Source organism: Macaca mulatta, chromosome 9 (assembly GCF_049350105.2).
Source record: "Macaca mulatta isolate MMU2019108-1 chromosome 9, T2T-MMU8v2.0, whole genome shotgun sequence".
In the NCBI taxonomy this organism is placed as follows: domain Eukaryota; kingdom Metazoa; phylum Chordata; class Mammalia; order Primates; family Cercopithecidae; genus Macaca; species Macaca mulatta.
Genome location: NC_133414.1, coordinates 107821963 through 107842588, shown reverse-complemented (window position 1 = coordinate 107842588; position 20626 = coordinate 107821963). Strand labels below are relative to the sequence as shown.

Sequence of the window (20626 nt, the reverse complement as noted above, 5' to 3'; positions counted from 1 at the left end):
TAAAAAGAACAGAGTGCAGTATTGTGATTCACCCATGATGAAGAAGTGGAAATATACTAGAATATAGAATCTTGGCATAGTATTACACAGATCTGGATGAGCTGAATAAAGCATTAATCTCTGCCAGAGTATCAATTTAATGAGTTTGCTAAACAATCATAAAGGCAGTTATCTTCCCACCACTAATTGATTCAAGGCATTTACTCTTCCAGAATGAGCATCTATTTCCATTTTACTCGCCTAATCCAGTGGAAATTGACTTGTTCCTGGGCTGTTAGAACCTCAACTCCTCCCCTATGCTCTACATACCTTAACCCTCTTCCCCCTGTCCCACCCAGATCCCCCTCTTACATACACACAAACACACACACATATTTGACTTACCTTAATGTTTTCTGGCAATGCTTTGTTCTGAGTCAGTCCCACAGCAAGCAAAGCTATCACAGCTATGATAGAGGAGAAGCCAAGGATGGCTAGGATATTCTTGGAGCAAAATGTCTTCACGTTAGACTCTAAAACCAAAAGCAGAAAAAAAAATACCAACAAGAAATCAAAAACACTGATTTTCCTCCCCTTTCTGTCTAGTCTTGTAATGGCTACCTGGAGATATCAGAGACAGATTAAAAGCCAATCTTTTTTATCAATGAGGCACTTACAAAGTAATTGGGAAATAATTCAAGAACAAAAGGATTTGTTTGTACTTTGACAAAGGCCAAGACTGAGTTAGTGGCTGTGGCAAGGACAAAACTAGGTCAGTGATCAGATATGGAATGAGGAGTGAGAAGAGCCCCAAATTGGCTGTTTAACAGGTCATACAGATCTATCAAGGTACAAGTAACAAATAACAAAAAACAAGGATAGCCCTCCTCATTTTTGAAATCTACCACAAAATGTTTAAGATGTTAAAAAGTATTAAGAATGCATCATCAAACAACAAATCCTACTATTCCATGACATTTCCTGGCTTGACATACATACTCCTTGCATTTAGACCACCCTTATATAGTAAGCAATTAGTAATGGCATAGAGGCTGAGGAGTCTTGAACATTTTGCATCAGAATTCATATTATCTTATTTATTTTGTCTTTAGTCTCATTCTGTCATGGGATATTAAAAAGGCTCCAATAGTAGAGTTATATAAAGGCAAAAGTGGTTGGGCGTCATGGCTCACGCCTGTAGTCCTATCACTTTGGGAGGCCAAGGCAGGTGGATCTCAAGGCCAGCAGCTCGAGACCAGCCAGGTCAATATGGTGAAACCTCATCTCTATCAAAAATACAAAAATTAGCCAGGCGTGGTGGTGGGCGCCTGTAATCCCAGCTACTCAGGAGGCTGAGGCAGGAGAATCACTTGAACCCAGGAGGTGGAGGTTGCGGTGAGCCGAGATCGCACCACTGCACTCCAGCCTGGGTGACAGAACAAGACTGTCTGAAAAAAATTAAAAACCGAAAACGGGTGCCGTGGCTCACACCCGTAATTCCACCACTCTGGAAGGCCGAGGCAGGTGGATCACGAGGTCAAGAGATCAAGACTATCCTGGCCAACATGGTGAAATCCCGTCTCTACTAAAAATCCAAAAATTAGATGGGTGTGGTGGCGTGCACCTGCAGTCCCAGCTACTCAGGAGGCTGAGGCAGGAGAATCACTCGAACCCAGGAGGCAGAGGTTGTTGTGAGCCAAGATCACACCACTGTGCTCCAGCGTGGCGACAGAGTGAAACTCCCTCTCCAAAAAAAGGGCAAAAGCTACTTTGGTCAGATGTAAACAGATTGTATAGAGGAAGCAAACAGGAAATGAAATGGTTGTACCATTCCCTCCATTTTGACAACTCAACTTCCTCCTCTCTCAACGCCCCAAACTATCCCCAAATGTTTTCCTTATGCTTTGGGAAGAAAGGACAAGATAACATAATTAAAAAGCATACAGAAATGAGATGGGTTCTCTAGAATAGTTTATACTTCTCTAAGGACAGAGGGTAGGATCAAAAAGCTAAAAGAGGAGCCCAGGTCTCTTCTTTCTCTTTCCCCCTTTGTCAGTAGAAGCTGGCTAGGCACTGAAATGGGAGCTCCCCCTGAAGCTCTTGAGCAGAAGCTTGAACTTAATTCAACTCTAAGCCTGGATTAAGGTATGGGTCTCCAATCCACCTCAATCCCCAGAATCTTGAGGGCAGTCTTTACCCACCAGACCAAGCAATGCAAAATTTAGGAGAAAAAGTTTTAGCAACATCATTATCTATTGCTTCCAAACAAGGAAGAGCAGATGAAATATACAGCACTTTCCCACTTCTCCCTTCCCAAAAGAACCTCCATTTTGTTCAGATGCTTGCCTTTCCCCCAAGCTCAGGGATGGACTTGTCTGTGTAATTTCATTCCCTCACCAGTGATTGGTTTAACAATGGGTATGCCACCTAATTATGGCCCATGTGACCCTGGAGGAAGTCTTCTGGGGCAAGTCTAGGGAAAAAAGAAAACATTCTCTCTTCATCCTTAAACATTGTCCTGCCTGGAAGGGATGACATCCAATGTTTCTACCATAATAAAATTTTGAATGTTTTACTCCCTCAACCTATTCAACAAGGTCTATCTATTAACTTCTTTTGCTTTTGTAAATATGACAATCTTGCTATCTCATTTTCCTTCCATGGCCATTTCAGTCACTATTCTTAGCATCCAAGTTACTACAATAAAAAAAGAAAAACTGATAAGGCCTCTGCTCTTTGGAATTTACATTCTAGTTAGGGAAAAAGATAAACCAGAAAAGAAGCACATAAATAGGTCATATCAGGTCATGATACGTGCTAAGAAGAAATTCAAACCAAGGAACGTGATAGAGTGACTTGCAGTAGAATTGGGAATGAAGGAAAAGGTATCAGATTGAGGGTCAAAAAAGCCTCTCTCAGAAGATGACATTTGAGCTCAGACCTAGAAGGTGACATTTGAGGAGAAAACACCAGCTTGGAGAGGAAGGAAGAACATAAGAGGGAGAAGGAACAGAAACTGCAAGAGCCCAGAGGTGGGAACCAACTTGATGTGACTATAATTATTTCTTCCTTTTCCTAATGAGAATATTTACTAACTTCTTCTTGTCACTGAGGAGTTGGATATACACTTTTCCACATTTTCCCAGCTTTTGCAATGATATCCAGGTTACCAGAATATATGGAAGCCTTTCATCCTAAAAAGACTTTTAGGTCAGAGAGAAAATTTAGGAATTTTCCATAAGTGATTTTTCAAATGTTTTTATTACCAAAAAACCCACAATGGTTAAGTTTGTTTTTCATGTAACTGACTACATTATCCAGAGAGCAGTAATTAAAATGCTGTCTTCCATGGACTATATGAAAGCCAGTTTTCAAAAGCCCTGATCACATCCAGGAAGCAGGAGAGTCATCTCAGAAGTGGTGCCAGAGAAGAGGTGCTAGAGGTGTGGTGCAGGTTGACATATCTTGGATGTGCTCATAAAAATAGAATTACTTAGGTAACTGCGCCTTCTTCTTGGACCCCCAGAGTGCTTTCAGACCCCATGACTGCCACAGTCAAGCTCTGTTATGGAAAATTCACATTGATTGTCTTCCCCCTGAAAAGCCCTTAATTTGCCTTGTGGCTAACAGAAATGTGGTTTCTGTCATACAATGTGAAATGGTATTTTGAAACAGAATTTCAACAAACGATTTTACCAAAAATATCCAATGGCAAAGTGTTATCATTGTTTTCCCTTTGAATTGGCTTACTGTACTGGAGAATTTAAGACTGCCACTTCCTTTGCATTTTTTTCTTTTCATGTGATGAGACAAGGGAGAGGAATTTTCTGCTTAAAGTGAGACAGCAAGGTAATATTAACTTCAACTTGTCACCTGACAGAGAGACAAAACTGAAGGAAACCCAAGCTTTGAAAAAACACAGGCTGATTTCAAGCCAACTAGCTGTGTCAGAGGAAAAATGCCTTCAAGATTTTTATACGAATCAAAGGAAGCAAAGGTTCTTTTGATTCTTATAGAAACAGCCATCATGATGTCCAGTTACAATCATACTAAGGTGAAAATCAGAATTATTTAATTTCAGCAGGGTGCAGTGGCTCACACCTGTAATCCCAGCTCTTTGGGAGACAAAGGTGGGTGGATCGCTTGAGTCCAGGAGTTTGAGACTGGGGGGTAACATGGTGAAAATCTGTCTCTACAAAAAAAAAATACAAAAATTAGCCAGGCGTGGTGGCAAGTGCCTGTAGGCCTGTAGTCCCAGCTATTTGGGAGGCTGAGGTGGGAGGATCACTTGAGCCTAGGACACTGAAGTTGTAGTGAGCCAAGATCACACCACTGCACTCTAGCCTGGGCAACAGAGTGAGACCCTGTCTCCAAAACAAACAAATTATTTAATTTTGTCCATAGTCAAAATTCTGTTGTACAGAGAAATCCCAGCATTGCTACTCTGTGATAACAAAAATATAACATTTTAAAATGTTACTCCATTAATAAATAGATTTAGGGTGTTGACAGATGTGGTGGATTTCAGGCAAAAACAAGTTTTGCTTTGCAGATCCAATGTGACTGACTAGATTCAAATTGTTTCCAATTTGTTATGGGTCACATCTGGACTAAACTTTTCTTGTCATATAGAGAACAAAACAGCAAATGTAGACAAGCATTGGTGAGCAAACATCCAAGGAATGTTGTGGTCCTTCCTGTGTTTACATAGCCTAATGATGGAACAATCACTGTAGCTCAGAAGACTGGTCCTAATCTGGCCTTGTCATTCCTCCAACTCCCAGAGTCAAAGTCTGTACACCACCCCTGCTACCTTCCTCCTTCTCCTTCAGGGAGCTCTTCTTGAGGATACATATGTAGGTTGTTCTCACACTCAGGGGCTTGAAGATCTTTTCTCAGTTATTTCATCCCAAGCCCCTTAGACCCACCTTCTTCTACAATGATATCCACATCCCCTGATTCCAGTCACCCTTACCTCATATCTGATCTTCTACAATGGCCCTTTCTGGCGACTCCCACACTTCCTAATTCTCTTCCCTATCAGAATCCCTCCTTCATGTGGCTATAGAAATCTTCCACAATTGACATTCCTAAGACTCTACCTTATCAAGAACCTATGGCCTGCTGTGTGCCAGATGAAAGCCACACTGGTCTACCTAGACTTCCAAGCCCTTCAGAAATTTCAGCCCTTCTCATTTTACCATTCCAACCAACAGATCTGTTTGGGTCCAAGATGAGAATTCCTGACATTATGACTACTAGAATGTAAGCTCCCTAGGGCAGGGACTTTTTTCTGACTTGTTCATTGGTATATCCCATGTTGGATGGATGGATGGATGGATGGATGGATGGATGGATGGATGGATGGATGGATAAATGAATTTTGGATTCTCTGAATTTTTTTCAGTATGGGACTTCCTTCATTTGTAATTCCATTCCCCTCATTCTCCAAGTCTTTTTGTCTCCTTCAAAATCAAGCTCAGTTGGAAGCTATGTTCCCCCCACACTCTACAAAGCTCAGTTATGTCAGTAGTCCTCTCTTCATGTGCTACCTCTAGATATAGTTTGAACCATTTCAGTTTGGGAGTTCTATAGTTGTTGGAGAGGGGACTATGCCTCATTCATTTCTTCAATTGGTCACTCAATAATTACTTATTGAATACATTATTACTATGAACTAGATAGGCCCTAGGCTCTGAGCTACAGCAATAACCCAAAATGAGAAATGTCCCTGTCCTCATGGTGCTTATATTCTAGTCTGGAGAAAAATACAATAAGCAAGATAAACAAGTAAAATTTACAGTGTATTACATAATTTTAAGTGCTGAGGAGGAAGAAAAATCAAGGAAAGTAAAAAGGAAGGATGTGGTGATTAGGACTGGCCTGAGAAGGTGATTTCTATTGCAGGGAGAAAGCCTGCATACCTCTGAGGCAAGAGCTTTACAGAAACTGGAACTGTACATGGAAAGGCCCTGAGGGGAGAGTAGTAGGAACTGGTCAGAGGAACAATGGGGTGCCCTACTCATAAGTCCTTGAGGGTACTAGTGAGGGCTTTGCCTTATTCTGAGTGATGCGACTTACTTCTAATGTCATTTGTATAACCCACGCTCAGCAACTTAGGGGTGAACAAGGAAGCACTGGGGACTGTTGAAGCCAATGGAGAGTGAGGGTGTGGCCTTTTAGGGTGGCACATCCCTGCCTCTTGTGGTAATGATGTGCTGAGGCTACATGAGGTCAGGCCACACAGCCAAGTGTGGACAGAGCCTGGCTCCATCAGAGCAGAGCTTGTGCCAAAACCAGGTCTGGGCAGACACATCCAGGAGGAGTAAACATAATCACATGAGACAGCCTTCTCAATACCTTCTAGACTTCTTCATAGCTCAGCACTGGAGAGTCTTTTCTGAGGGACCATCATCAGGAACAGTCACTGAGCCAACAATCATCAGGATCCATCAGCAGAGAGTCCAACTCCAGACTTCTGGGTGATGGTTCAAGTTACAGCAGAGTTCAGACAAGCTTACCTTTGCTTAGTCTCTGTAAGCCTCCATTTCCTCATGTGCAGAATGGGAGTCACAACAGTATCTGCTTCATAGGGTTGCTATGTAAGCTTCAATGAGCTAACAACACATAATAGCCTACACTAAAGATTTCTTACTGTATTCCAGATTCTCCTCTTAGCACTTTAAATGCAGCCATTAATTTAGCCTTCACTACAGTCCTATAAGGTGCATGTAATACTATCATCTTCTCTATAAAATCTGTATCAGTTTTTTAGGACTGCCACAACAAGTTACCATGAACTTGCTGGCTTCAAACAGAAATTTATTCTTTCATAATTCTGGAGGCCTGAAGTCCAAAAGTTAAGGTAAAGTTAAGGTAAAGTTAAAGGGGCATGCTCCCTTTGAAGGTTCTGGAAGGGATGTCTTTCTTGTCTTTTTCAGCTTCTTAGCATTCCTCTGCTTGTGGCTGCATCACTCCAATCTCCACCTTTGTCTTCACATGGCCTTTTCCCCTGTTGTTCTGTGTGTCAAGTTTCCTTCTTCTTTCTCTTATAAGGACACCAGTCATCAGATTTAGGGCCCACCCTAAATTCAAGATGATTTCATCTCAAGATCCTTAGCTTAATTACATCTCCGAACACCCTACTATATTTCAAATAAAGTCACACTCACAGTCACTATTATAATTATCGTTAGTTTACAGATGAGGAAACTGAGTCACAGAGAGATTAAGTAACTTCCCAAAGTTACACTGATGTAAATGTTGCGCTGTTACAGATAGTTAGACAGACATGGCAGGAAATGGCTCTTCTCCCCTACCCACTAGAAATGTCAGGTGATGGTTTGACAATTATCACATTGCCTCTCCAAAAATGGTAATTTGGTAGCTGGAGCCAGGGACAGAAAATCTCCTGCTGATCCACAGTTGTAACATTAAAGTGTTCATTGAATTCAGGCACCAGGGAGAAGCAACTTCCTGGGCATGCACATTAGGAGACAAATGGAGGAAGATGACTTGCCGGGAGCACTCCACCGGAAAAGGAAATACAGCCTCAGATGAGCATGCACACAACTTCCTAAACACACTGTATGCTCAATTCACAAAGGTAAGGAGGGCACTGTGTGTGCAGGCAGCCCACCCTAAGGGAAGAATCACAGGGAAAGGGCTCAAGATGGCAGCCTATAAAGTCCTAGGATCACAGTTGAACACGGTGTTTGTTCTCCAAGTTGCCCACTTGGATCTCTTCTAAGGGTTCTTTCCTTTCTTTCCTGCTCTAAAGCCTTTTCAATAAACTTCCAGTCCTGCTCTGAAACTTGACTCAGTCTTTTTCTACTTTATGCCCCTCAAATTCTTTCTTCTGAGGAGGCAAGAATTGAGGTCACTGTAGACCTGTATGGATACGCTCGCCCAGATAGCTGCCACCAGTAACGGGGCCAGGAATTAAACACGGGCATTCTGGCTTCAAGGTCCAGGCTTTCAACCACCACCCTACCCTACAATACATGACTGAGGCTCATACACTGCCTGGGCTGTGCTACCAGTACTGCTATGTGGTAGCCAATCTCATTATCCAGAAATAAAAAGTGACCAACATTGAGGATTTGACTGGAAGGGTTGTCTGGACTGTTCTCACTGAGCACACCAGTGTCCTACCTTTTGAAATCATGAATCTGATCCCTGACAGTCAGAAGCTTACAGTTAAGTGACAAAAGGCTAAGACTGTGATTCTCAGGAAACTTAAGGAACTTGCCCAAGTCATACACCTTACACATGGCAGAACAGGGATTTGATCCAAGTGTCTCAATTCCACTTCAATGCCTTAAATCATTATCCTGCATTAGAGATGTATAGAAATTTTTCAGTTTTATTCTTTCTCAGCTGACTCAATGCAAAAGCACTAGTCCAAAATTCTATCTAAATGGAAAGGTCTTATTCTACCCCCACCCCATATTTCTCCAATTAACCAATCCAGAGTCACATTCAAGGATAAAGCAGTTTAATTTAGTGGGCTTTTTCCTGCCTATATTTTACTTAAAGAAGTCGGCACAAACATCAAGAGAAACACAACTGCTAAAGACAAACTTTGATCCTAAAGACCTCAATGATAACCAGTTAGTTAAAGGGAAAGGCAAAAGAGAAGGAGGAAAAATAAGATGGACATTGGTTTGGGAGACACAGGCAAGAAAATAGAGCCAGGAAATAAGAAGGAAGGGAAGGCGTGGGGGCGAGAATGAAAAGAAAGGTAGAAAGACAAGGTAATGGAGTAAATAACCCATGTCCTGTTCCACTGATCTCTTGAACCACAGACATCAGAGGAAGTTACTGGCTCTTTTTAATGCTATTTTATTTCCACTCTTTGAACTTTTAATTAGCCGATTATTCTCAGTTCGCAGCTTCTTAGTTAGAAAACAATTGCATGTATTTTAACAACGTAGCCTGGCTGATACTGAGTGGACCCCTTGAGACTCAGTTTTGGGTGGGGAGAGCCTATTTGGTGATATCTAAATAGTGTAGATGTGGGTGGGGATGCAGAACAAGCTCTTCCTGCAAATCAGATTCAGCCAACCTGAGGCTCCCCACCCACAGTTCTTGGGCAACATGCTCTTCTCAGATTAGCAGCACATAACTCACATAACTGACTTTGCACTTGGTTGTACCTGACTCTAAAAATGTTAATGATCGCAAAAATCAAATGCTGACAGTGGCTCTATGTGTGGGAAATGAGGAAGCAAAGGAGTCCTCTTCCCTGATTCTTCTCACTTCCTCCCACCAAACCATCTATTCTCTCTTCCCCCCACCCCTTCTAGCCTCCCCTGAATTCTTTTGCCCATAGATTGCATTGAGCATAATAGGCCTTTGTGGTCAGTGTGGAATCCCATGTTTAAGTGTAGGGTTGGCAGGGAGGAAGGCTGTTTCCGGCAAAGTGATGTCACTGACACTGCAGACAGGAATTCCCTGTGTCCCAGCCAAAAGGCGTAACAATCTGGTGTATTGATGGCCTCAGCAATAAGCACATTGCTTCCACTAAACAAGTCTTCTTCCACATCTGAAATTGAAAAATCGTGCCCTGGGGACTCTATGCTTTCTCAAAGCAGCTGCATTTGTCAACAAGCCTTGGTTACTTGCAGATGGTGAGAAAAAGCAAGAAAATCTGTATTGGTCATGCATCTCTAGTGTTGGGAAGCAGGGTGAACTGACTCAACCAGGGTGCCTAGCCTTATAGTCTTCTCTCATATACCTTGCCTTTATAAACTCTCTCATTTCTACCACCTTATTTTTGCACCAATGAGGTACAAAATCTAGAGGTTACATACAAATATTACTTAGAAAAGTGTGCTATAAGCTATACAAAATAGAATTCTAAGCCCCCCAACTGACTGACCAGACCATCTTTTGGCCAAGGGGACCCCAGAGAAACCTTGAAAACTGCATTCTCGGCCAAGATGGAATGGAGGGTGGGAGGGGCTCAGACCCTCTCCCTTGCTAACTAGGATTAGGCTTTCCTTCTCAAGGGCCTAACAGAAACCAGCCCTTTCAAAAGGCTCCACCACTGATATCAATTGACTGACTCCCTGGTGCTGCCCCACCTTTTCTGCCTGATAAGAGATCACTAACCATGGGGTGGTCCTGGCCGGTCTATGAAGAATAGGTAGCTAGTATTTTCACATCCTCTGCTTCACCTTTTGATGTCAGAGGGCCAAAAACTCCTTCTAAGATCACCACTATTTTCTGAATATGGAGAAGCAGAAGGCTCAATTACACATGCAGATGGTTCTCCCTTCATAAATATTCATGACTCCTTCTATAGCTTATTGAATATGTATATTTGGCCACCAGCTCTGTGTAAATTCTTGTTCCCTTTGCCCCTCCCTCCAAATATGTTTCTGGCTTCTGACTGGAGGCTATACTTCCCAACCTGTCAGAATGGCCATCATGCAGGCTGTAACCTTTTATAAGAAATAAAGTCTCCTCTTCTCTTCAAAATTTGTAAATTGTATTTCTGTAAGTTAACAAATCAAAGTAAAAAATGACAAACAGAAAAAAATGTTTGCAACAATTATGAAATAGTTGGATTCACTAACATATAAGCATCATTTAAAAATCATTAAGAAAATGATCAGCTCACCTAACAGAAAAATGGGCAAAGAAGATGAATAGGCAAAGCAAAGAAAAAGAAATATATGTGTTATCAACATATTAAATGTATTCTAACTACCCTTAATTAAAGAAATGTAAATGAAAAAAATTATTTTCAGAATAGCAACGTTTTTAAAGTTTGATAAATACATAATATTCACTACACACTTATTAGAATGGCCAAATTTTTTAAAATATTGACAATATGAAATGTTGGTAAGAATGCAGAGCAACTGAAACACTTGTGCCTTGCTGCTAGGGATGGAAAATAATAAAGCCACTTTGAAAAAGTGTTTGGCAGTTTCTTATAAAGTTAAATGTAAACTCACCATAAAATTGAGCAATCCCACACTGAGGTATTTACCTGAGAAAAGCAAAGACCTATGTCCACACAAAGATACGTACCTAAATATTTCTAACTGCTTTATTCATAATTGCCAAAACCTCAAAACAATCCAAATGCTATCAACTGGCAAATGTGTACAAATTGGGAACAATCATACAATGAAATTCTACTCAGCAATAGAGAAAAAGAATAAACTACTGGTAAATGTAACAACATGCATGAATCTCAAAAGCATTATGCTAAGTAAAAGAAACCAGACTCAAATAGGCTATTTACTTCATGCTTTCTTTGATATGATATTCTGGAAAAGGCAAAATTAAGAACAGAAATTAGATCAGTAGGCAAAGGCTCAGGATGGGGACAGAGGATTGACTACAAAGGGCCACAAAGGAGCTTTTGGAAATAATATAAATATTCTAGATTTTGATTGTGGTGGTGGTTAAATAACTTTACATATTTGTCAAAATTCATAGAACTTTACACCTTAAAAAAGTGAATTTTACTGTAAATTCAGTAAAGAAATGACATGTTGACAAAGATTTGGGAAAACAGATACTTCTTGTATGTTGGTAGGAGTAAAAATTTGTAGAACCTCTTTGACGGGGAGGCAATTGAGTAACATCTATCAAAGGGTAAAGCACATATATCCTTTGACTGAAGAATTCTAGTTCTAGAAATGTAACCTGCTACTTATGAATATGTGAAAAAATGGTGCATAGATCGCAACATTCAGTGCAGTATTGTTTGTAATGGCAAAAGACTAAAAATGACTAAAGGTCTATCAACTGGTGTCTGGATATATAAATTCTACTACATAATTCTATGCGGACATGAAAAAGACTGAGCTAGATCTACGAATGTTGATGCAAACTGTCTTCAAAACATTTCATTATGTGAAAAGCAAGATGTGGGGCCAGGCATGGTGGGTCATAACCCCAGTGCTTTGGGAGGCCAAGGCAGAAGAATCACTTAAGCCTAGGAGTTCGAGACTAACTTGGGCAACATAGGGAGAGACCCTATCTCTACAAAAAATTTAAAAGTTATCCAGGTGTGGTGGCGTGTGCTTGTGGTCCCAGCTACTCAGGAGGCTAAGGCAGGAGGGGATTGCTTGAGCTCGAGAGTTCTAAAGGCTTTGAGTCAAAGAGGAAAAAATGTACAGAGGGTTTCCAGTTAAGAGTAAAGTGGCAAAGATACTAGGAGCTGGGAAGGTGAACATTGGGTACTTAGGAAGTTGTGCACTGGTGGTTTAATGTTGACTTTGCCCACTCTAGCACCCTGCTAACCACTCGCCAACCTGATTAACTCAAGCAGCTACCTTTGGGTTCCCATTTATTCTTTCTTGCCAGATCAGTGTAATTTCTGTACTCTTTGGGCAGAATTGTAAAGCCTCACTTGGTAGACTTTGGGTGGACTCAAAGTTTTATTTTGAGGGAAATTTGACATCTGCCCCTCTGTCCCTCTGGGGTTATGTATCAGTGTAAGTGAGAAATGCCATCTGGATAAGATATGGTCATGCAATTAAATGTCTACAGTAACACTGTCACAGATCATCTGACACCTAACCAGCTGGCTTTCTCTTTAACCATCAACACAGAGTATCTGCACTTTAGATACATGAAAACTCAATCTTATAAATTGATTAGTATCTAGTTCCTGTCAAAATGTGACAGATACTACTGATATTTCAGAATGGCAATATAAGGGTCCCCTGTGTTTTTTTCCAAGCATATTTTCTGTACCCATTTAGTGAGGAGGAAGGTAGGAGGAGTTAGAGAAAGGTTCCTTTACCTTGGAAACAGGAATTTCCTCTGAGAGCAAAACTAGTAAGATGAATATATTATAGATGAGAGTAGCTTTTAGCCAAATCACCCACACTTTAAAAGTTCTTTCAGTCTTGTGGCTTCAGTGTCTCCTCAAATCCAGCATATGACTCAGAAAGTAGTGTCCTACTCAATTTTGTACCCCGAGTGAAGAAGTAATATGTGAATATGGCGGGGATGGGGTCATCTACATAGAATAAAAAAGGCAACTAAAATAATCTGTCAATGTATCTCTAGCATGCTCTGGGGAAAGAAGGTGCCTTGGCCTGTGGACTCAAGTACACCATTTCCTTGAAAGTTTTTTTCCCCTACAGTGATGAAGAATGCCTCCTCTAAGATAATCAAACTAACTCCCCCACTTCTGATTTCATGTCTACCAAGCTATCTTACCATGTCAATTTTTCTACAAGGTAAAAAATGAAGACCTGGTATCATTCTTGCTGAAACTATTCCCAGAATAGAGGAGGAGGGACTTCACCATAACTCATTCTATGAGGCCTACGAGCATCATCCTGATACCAAAACCTGGCAGAGATGCAACAAAAAAAGAAAACTTCATGCCAATATCCTTGATGAACATGGATGCAAATATCCTCAACAAAATACTGGCAAACCAAATCCAGGAGCACATCAAAAAGTTCATCCACCACAATCAAGTAGCCTTTATCCCTGCGATATAAGGTTGGTTCACCATATGCAAATCGATAAATGTGATTCCTCATGTAAACAGAATTAAAGACAAAAATCACATGATTATCTCAATAGACGCAGAAAAGGATTTCTATAAAATTCAACACTCCTTCATGTTAAAAACTCCCTGTAAATTAGGTATTGAGGGAACATCCCTCAAAATAATAAGAGCCATCTATGACAAACCCACAGCCAACATCATAGTAAATGGCAAAACCTGGAAGCATTCCCCTTGAAAACTGGCACAAGGCAAGGATGTCCTCTCTCACCACTCCTATTTAACATAGTATTGGATGTCCTGGCTAGGGCAATCAGGCAACAGAAGGAAATAAAGGGCATCCAAATAGGAAGATAAGAAGTCAAACTATCCCTGTTTGCAGACAACATGATCCTATATCTAGAAAACCCCATGGCCTCAGCCCCAAAGCTCCTTAAGCTGATTAACAACTTCAGCAAAGTCTCAGGATCCAAAATCAATGCACAAAACTCCCTAACATTCCATACACCAACAACAGTCAAGCTGAGAACCAAAGCAGGAAGAGCTCTCCAAGGAGAACTACAAAACACTACTCAAACAAGTCAGAGGACAGATCCATTCCAAGATGACGGAAAATGAACAGCTCTGGTCTGCAGCTCCCAGAGTGATTCACCAAGAAGATGGGTGATTTCTGCATTTCCAATTGAGGTACCTGGTTCATCTCACTGGGACTGGTTGGACAATGGGTGCAGCCCACAGAGGGTGAGCTGAAGCAGGGCAGGGTGTCGCCTCCATCTGGGAAGTGCAAGGAGTTGGAGGATTTCCCTTTCCTAACCAAGGGAAGCTGTGACAGATTGTACCTGGAAAATGGGATACTCCCACCCAAATACTGTGCTTTTCCCAAGGTCTTAGCAACCAGCAGACAAGCAGATTCTCTCCTGTGCCTGGCTTGGAAGGTCCCATACCCACGGACCCTGTTCATTGCTAGTGCAGCAGTCTGAGATCAAACTGCGAAGTGGCAGCCTGGCTGGGAGAGGGGCATCCACTATTGCTGAGGCTTGAGTAGGTAAACGAAGTGGCCTGGAAGTTGGAACTGGGTGGAGCCCACCGCAGCTCTGCAAGGCCTACTGCCTCTAGACTCCACCTCTGTGGGCAGGGCTTAGCTGAACTAAAGGCAGCAGACAACTTCTGCAGACTTAAACGTCCCTGCCTGACAGCTCTGAAGACAGCAGTGGTTCTCCCAGCATGGTGTTTGAGCTCTGAAAACAGAGATTGCCCCCTCAGGTGGGTCCCTGACCCCTGTGTAGCCTGACTGGGAGACACCTCCTAGTAGGGGCCGACTGACACCTCATATAGGCGGGTCCCCCTTTGGGATAAAGCTTCCAGAGGAAGGATCAGGCAGCAATATTTGCTGTTCTGCAATATTTGCTGTTCTGCAGGCTCCGCTGGTGATACCCAGGCAAACAGGGTCTGGAGTGGACCTCCCACAAACTCCAACAGACCTGCAGCTGAGGGGCCTGACTGTTAAAAGGAAAACTAACAAACAGAAAGGAATAGCATCAACATCAACAAAAAGGACATCTACACCAAAACCCCATCAGTAGGTCACCAACATCAAAGACCAAAGGTAGATAAAACCACAGAGATGGGGAGAAACCAGAGCAGAAAAGCTGAAAATTCTAAAAACCAGAGCGCCTCTTCTCCAAAGGATCGCAGCTCCTTGCCAGCAATGGAACAAAGCCGGACGGAGAATGACTTTGACGAGTTGACAGAAGTAGGCTTCAGAAGGAAGGTAATAACAAACTTCTCCGAACTAAAGGAACATGTTTGAACCCATCACAAGGAAGCTAAAAATCTTGAAAAAAAGGTTAGATAAATGGCTAACTAGAATAAACAGTGTAGAAAAGACCTTAAATGACCTGATGGAGCTGAAAACCATGGCACGAGAACTATGTGACCTATGCATAAGCTTCATTAGCTGATTCGATCAAGTGGAAGAAAGGGTATCAGTGATTGAAGATCAAATTAATGAAATAAAGCAAGAAGAGAAGTTAGAAAAAAGAGTAAAAAGAAATGAACAAAGCCTCCAAGAAATATGGGACTATATGAAAAGTCCAAATCTACATTTGATTGGTGTACCTGAAAGTGACAGGAAGAATGGAACCAAGTTGGAAAACACTCTACAGGATATTATCCAGGAGAACTTCCCCAACCTAGCAAGGCAGGCCAACATTCAAATTCAGGAAATACAGAGAACGTCACAAAGATACTCCTCAAGAAGAGCAACCCCAAGACACATAATCATCAGATTCACCAAGATTGAAATTAAGGAAAAAATGTTAAGGGCAGCCAGAGAGAAATGTCGGGTTACCCACAAAGGGAAGCCCATCAGACTCACAGCGGATTTCTTGGCAGAAACTCTACAACCCAGAAGAGAGTAGGGGCCAGTATTCAACATTCTTAAAGAAAAGAATTTTCAACTGAGAATTTCATATCCAGTCAAACTAAGCTTCATAAGTGAAGGAGAAATAAAACCCCTTACAGACAAGCGAACATTGAGAGAGTTGGTCACCAACAGGCCTGCGTTACAAGAGCTCCTGAAGGAAGCACTAAACATGGAAAGGAACAACCTGTACCAGCCACTGCAAAAACATGCCAAATTGTAAAGACCATCAATGTGAGGAAGAAACTGCATCAACTAATGGGCAAAATAACCAGCTAACATCATAATGACAGGATCAAATTCACACATAACAATATTAACCTTAAATGTAAATGGGCTAAATGCCCCAGTTAAAAGACATAGACTGCAAATTGGATAAAGAGTCAAGACCCATAAGTGTGCTATATTCAGGAGACCCATCTCATGTGCAAAGAATGCACATAGGCTCAACATAAATGGATGGAAGTAGATCTACCAAGCAAATGGAAAGCAAAAAAAAAAAAAAAAAAAGAGGGGTTGCAATTCTAGTCTCTGATAAAACAGACTTTAAACCAACAAAGATCAAAAGAAACAAAAAAGGCTATTACATAATGGTAAAGGGATCAATTCAGCAAGAAGAGCTAATTATCCTAAATATATATTATATATGCACCCAATATAGGAGCACCCAGATTCATAAAGCAAGTCCTTAGAGACCTACAAAGAGACTTAGACTCCCACACAATAATGATGGGAGACTTTAACACCCCACTGTTAATATTAGACAGATCAGTGAGACAGAAGGTTAACAAGGATATCCAGGACTTGAACTCAGCTCTGCACCAAGCAGACCTAATAGACACCTACAGAACTCTCCACCCCAGATCAACAGAATATACCAATGACAAAAATCACATGATTATCTTAATAGATGCAGAAAGGCCTTCTACAAAATTCAACAATGCTTCATGCTAAAAACTCTCAATAAACTAGGTATTGAGGGAATGTATCTCAAAATAATAAGAGCTATTTATGACAAACCCACAGCCAATATCATACTGAATGGGCAAAACCTGAAAGCATTCCCTTTGAAAACTGGCACAAGACAGGGATGCCCTCTCTCTCACCACTCCTATTCAACACAATGTTGGAAGTTCTGGCCAGGGCAATCAGGCAAGAGAAAGAAGTAAAAGGTATTCAATTAGGAAAAGACAAAGTCAAATTGTCCCTGTTTGCACATGACATGATTGTATATTTAGATAACCCCATCGTCTCAGCCCAAAATCTCCTTAAGCTGATGAGCAACTTCAGCCAAGTCTCAGGAAACAAAATTAATGTGCAAAAATCACAAGCATTCTTATACACCAATAACAGACAAACAGAGAGCCAAATCATGAGTGAAGTCACATTCACAATTGATACAAAGAGAATAAAATACCTAGGAATCCAACTTACAAGGGATGTAAAGGACCCCCTTCAAGGAGAACTACAATCCACTGCTCAACAAAATAAAAGAAGACACAAATAAATGGAAGAACATTCCATGCTCATGGATAGGAAGAATCATTATCATGAAAATGGCCATACTGCCCAAGGTAATTTATAGATTCAATGCCATCCCCATCAAGCTACCAATGACTTTCTTCACAGAATTCGAAAAAAACTACTTTAAAGTTCCTATGGAACCAAAAAAGAGCCCACATTGTCAAGACAATCCTAAGCAAAAAGAACAAAGCTGGAGGCATCACATTACCTGACTTCAAACTATACTACAAGGGTACAGTAACCAAAACAGCATGGTACTGGTACCAAAACAGAAAGACAGACCAATGGAACAGAACAGAGGCCTCAGAAATAACACTACACATCTACAACCATCTGATCTTTGACAAACCTGATAAAAACAAGAACTGGGGATAGGATTCCCTATTTAATAAATGGTGCTGGGAAAACTAGCCATATGTAGAAAGCTGAAACTGGATCCCTTCCTTACACCTTATACAAAAATTAATTCAAGATGGATTAAAGAATTAAATGTTAGACCTAAAACCATAAAAACCCTGGAAGAAAACCTAGGCAATGCCATTCAGGACATAGGTACGGGCAAGGACTTCAAGACTAAAACACCAAAAGCAATGGCAACAAAAGCCAAAATGGACAAAAGGGATCTAATTAAACTAAAGAGCTTTTGCATGGCAAAAGAAGCTACCATTAGAGTAAACAGGCAACCTACAGAGTGGGAGAAAATTTTTGTGATCCACCCATCTGACAAACAGCTAATACGCAGAATCTACAAAGAACGTAAACAAATTTACAAGACAAAAAACAACCCCATCAAAAAGTGGGCAAAGGGTATGAACAGACACTTCTCAAAAGAAGATATCTATGCAGCCAACAGACACATGAAAAAATGTTCATCATCACTGGCCATCAGAGAATGCAAATCAAAACCACAATGAGATACCATCTCACACCAGTTAGAATGGCAATTATTAAAAAGTCAGGAAAGAACAGATGCTGACGAGGCTGTGAAGAAACAGGAAGGCTTTTACACTGTTGGTGGGAGTGTAAACTAGTTCAACCATTGTGGAAGACAGTGTGGCAATTCCTCAAGGATATAGAACTAGAAATTCCATTTGACCCAGCAATCCCACTACTGGGTATCTACCCAAAGGATTATAAATCATGCTACTATAAAGAAACATGCATATGTATGTTCACTGCGGCACTATTCACAATAGCAAAGACTTGGAACCAACTCAAATGCCCATCAATGATGGATTAAGAAAATGTGGCACATATACACCATGGAATACTATGCAGCCATAAAAAAGGATGAGTTCATGTCCTTTGCAGGGACATGGATGAAGCTGGAAACCATCATTCTCAGTCAACTATCACAAGGACAGAAAACCAAACATCACATGTTCTCACTCATAGGTAGGAATTGAACAATGAGATCATGTGGACACAGGGCGGGGAACATCACACACCAGGGCCTGTCAGTGGGTGGGGGACTTGGGGAGGGATAGCATTAGGAGAAATACCTAATGTAAATGATGAGTTGATGGGTGCAGCAAACCAACATGGCACATGATACCTATGTATCAAACCTACACGTTGTGCACATGTACCCTAGAACTTAAAGTATAATTTTAAAAAAAGAAGGTGGGAAATAAATCATTCAAAACAAAAAATAAATAAATTCATGGCTATGCTAATTACCCTAAAAAAAAAAGAAACATTTTTACAACCTGTTCTCTCTCTCTCTCTCTGAGGTCTGCTATCTGAGAGCTTCCTTTGCACAATAAAACTTGGTCTCCACAATCTTTAATCTTTAACCTGAACATTCCTTTTTATAGATCTCAGGTCTTTTAACAAACTCAACCAATTGTCAACCAGAAAATGTTTAAATTTACCTATAGCCTGGTAGCCCTCGCTTTTAGTTCTCCTACCTTTCTGAACCAAACCAATGTATTTCTTAAATGTATTTGATTGATGCCTCATGCCTCTCTAAAATATATAAAACCAAGCTGTACCCCGATCACCTTGGGCACATGTTCTCAGGACCTCCCGAGGGCTGACAGGCCATGGTCACTCATGTTTGGATCTGAATAAATCTAAAAAGTCAGAGATGACACAAACAAATGGAAAAATATTCCATGCTCATTGATAGGAAGAATCCATATCATAAAAACAGCCATACTGCCCAAAGCAATTTATAGATTCAATGCTATTCTTATTAAACTACATTGAGATTCTTCACAGAACTAGAACAAACTATTTTAAAATTCATATGGAACCAAGAAAAAGCCCAAATAACCAAGGCAATACTAAGCAAAAAGAACAAAGCTAGAGGCATCACGCTATTTGACCTCAAACTATACTACAGGGCTACAGTAACCAAAACAGCATGGTACTGGTACAAAATCAGACACAGAGACCAATGGAACAGAATAGAGAACCCAGAGGCAGAGGTTGCAGCGAGTGGAGATCACGCCATTGCACTCCAGCCTGGGCAACAAAAGCAAATCTCTGTCTCAAAAATAAATAAATAAAAATAAAAAATAAATTTAAAAAAAGAATAGAGGACCCAGAAATAAGGCCACACATCTACAGCCACCTGATATTGGATACACCTGACAAAAACAAACAATGGGGAAAGGATTCCCTATTCAATAAATGGTGCTGGGATAACTGGCTAGACATATGCATAAGACTGAAGCTGGACTCCTTCCTTATATCATATATAAAAGTTAACTCAGGATGGATTAAAGACCTAAATGTAAAACCCAAAACTATAAAAACCCTGGAAGATAACCTAGACAATACCATTCCAGACATAGGAATGGGCAAAGATTTCATGAGGAAGACACCAAAAACAATAGCAACAAAAGCAAAAATTGATAAATGGGATCTAATGGAACTAAAAAGCTTTTGCACAGCTGTTGTGGGAAGTCAGGGACCCTGAACGGAGGGACCGGCTGGAGCCGAGGCAGAAGAACATAAATTGTGAAGGTTTCATGGACTTTTATCAGTTCCCAAAATTAATACTTTTATAATTTCTTACAACTGTCTATACTGCAAGCTCTGAACATAAATTGTGAAGATTTCATGGACATTTATCACGTCCCCAATCAATACTCTTATAATTTCTTATGCCTGTCTTTACTTTAATCTCTTAATCCCGTCATCTTCATAAGCTGAGGATGTATGTCATCTCAGGACCCTGTGATGATTGCATTAACTGTACA

General features: G+C 40.8%; 3 protein-coding genes across 23 annotated transcripts in view; 2 read left to right on the top strand and 1 right to left on the bottom strand.

The window, feature by feature from the left end:
* The window catches only part of ENTPD1 (ectonucleoside triphosphate diphosphohydrolase 1), a 205866-nt gene that overhangs the window by 72443 nt on the left and 112797 nt on the right, over positions 1 to 20626 (bottom strand). For all 21 annotated transcript variants that reach the window (XM_077946959.1, XM_077946961.1, XM_077946953.1 and 18 more), the window contains one exon: positions 385 to 512. In XM_077946959.1, coding sequence (XP_077803085.1) covers positions 385 to 512 — 128 coding nt within the window. The remainder of the gene's footprint in view (positions 1 to 384; positions 513 to 20626) is intronic.
* LOC114670014 (uncharacterized) overlaps positions 1 to 20626 on the top strand; it is a 152597-nt gene that overhangs the window by 73765 nt on the left and 58206 nt on the right. The gene's annotated exons all lie outside the window — the stretch shown is intronic.
* The window catches only part of TCTN3 (tectonic family member 3), a 150716-nt gene continuing 139971 nt past the window's right edge, over positions 9882 to 20626 (top strand). The window contains exon 1 of the mRNA XM_015147769.3: positions 9882 to 9885. The gene's annotated coding sequence lies outside the window, so the exon portion shown is untranslated. The remainder of the gene's footprint in view (positions 9886 to 20626) is intronic.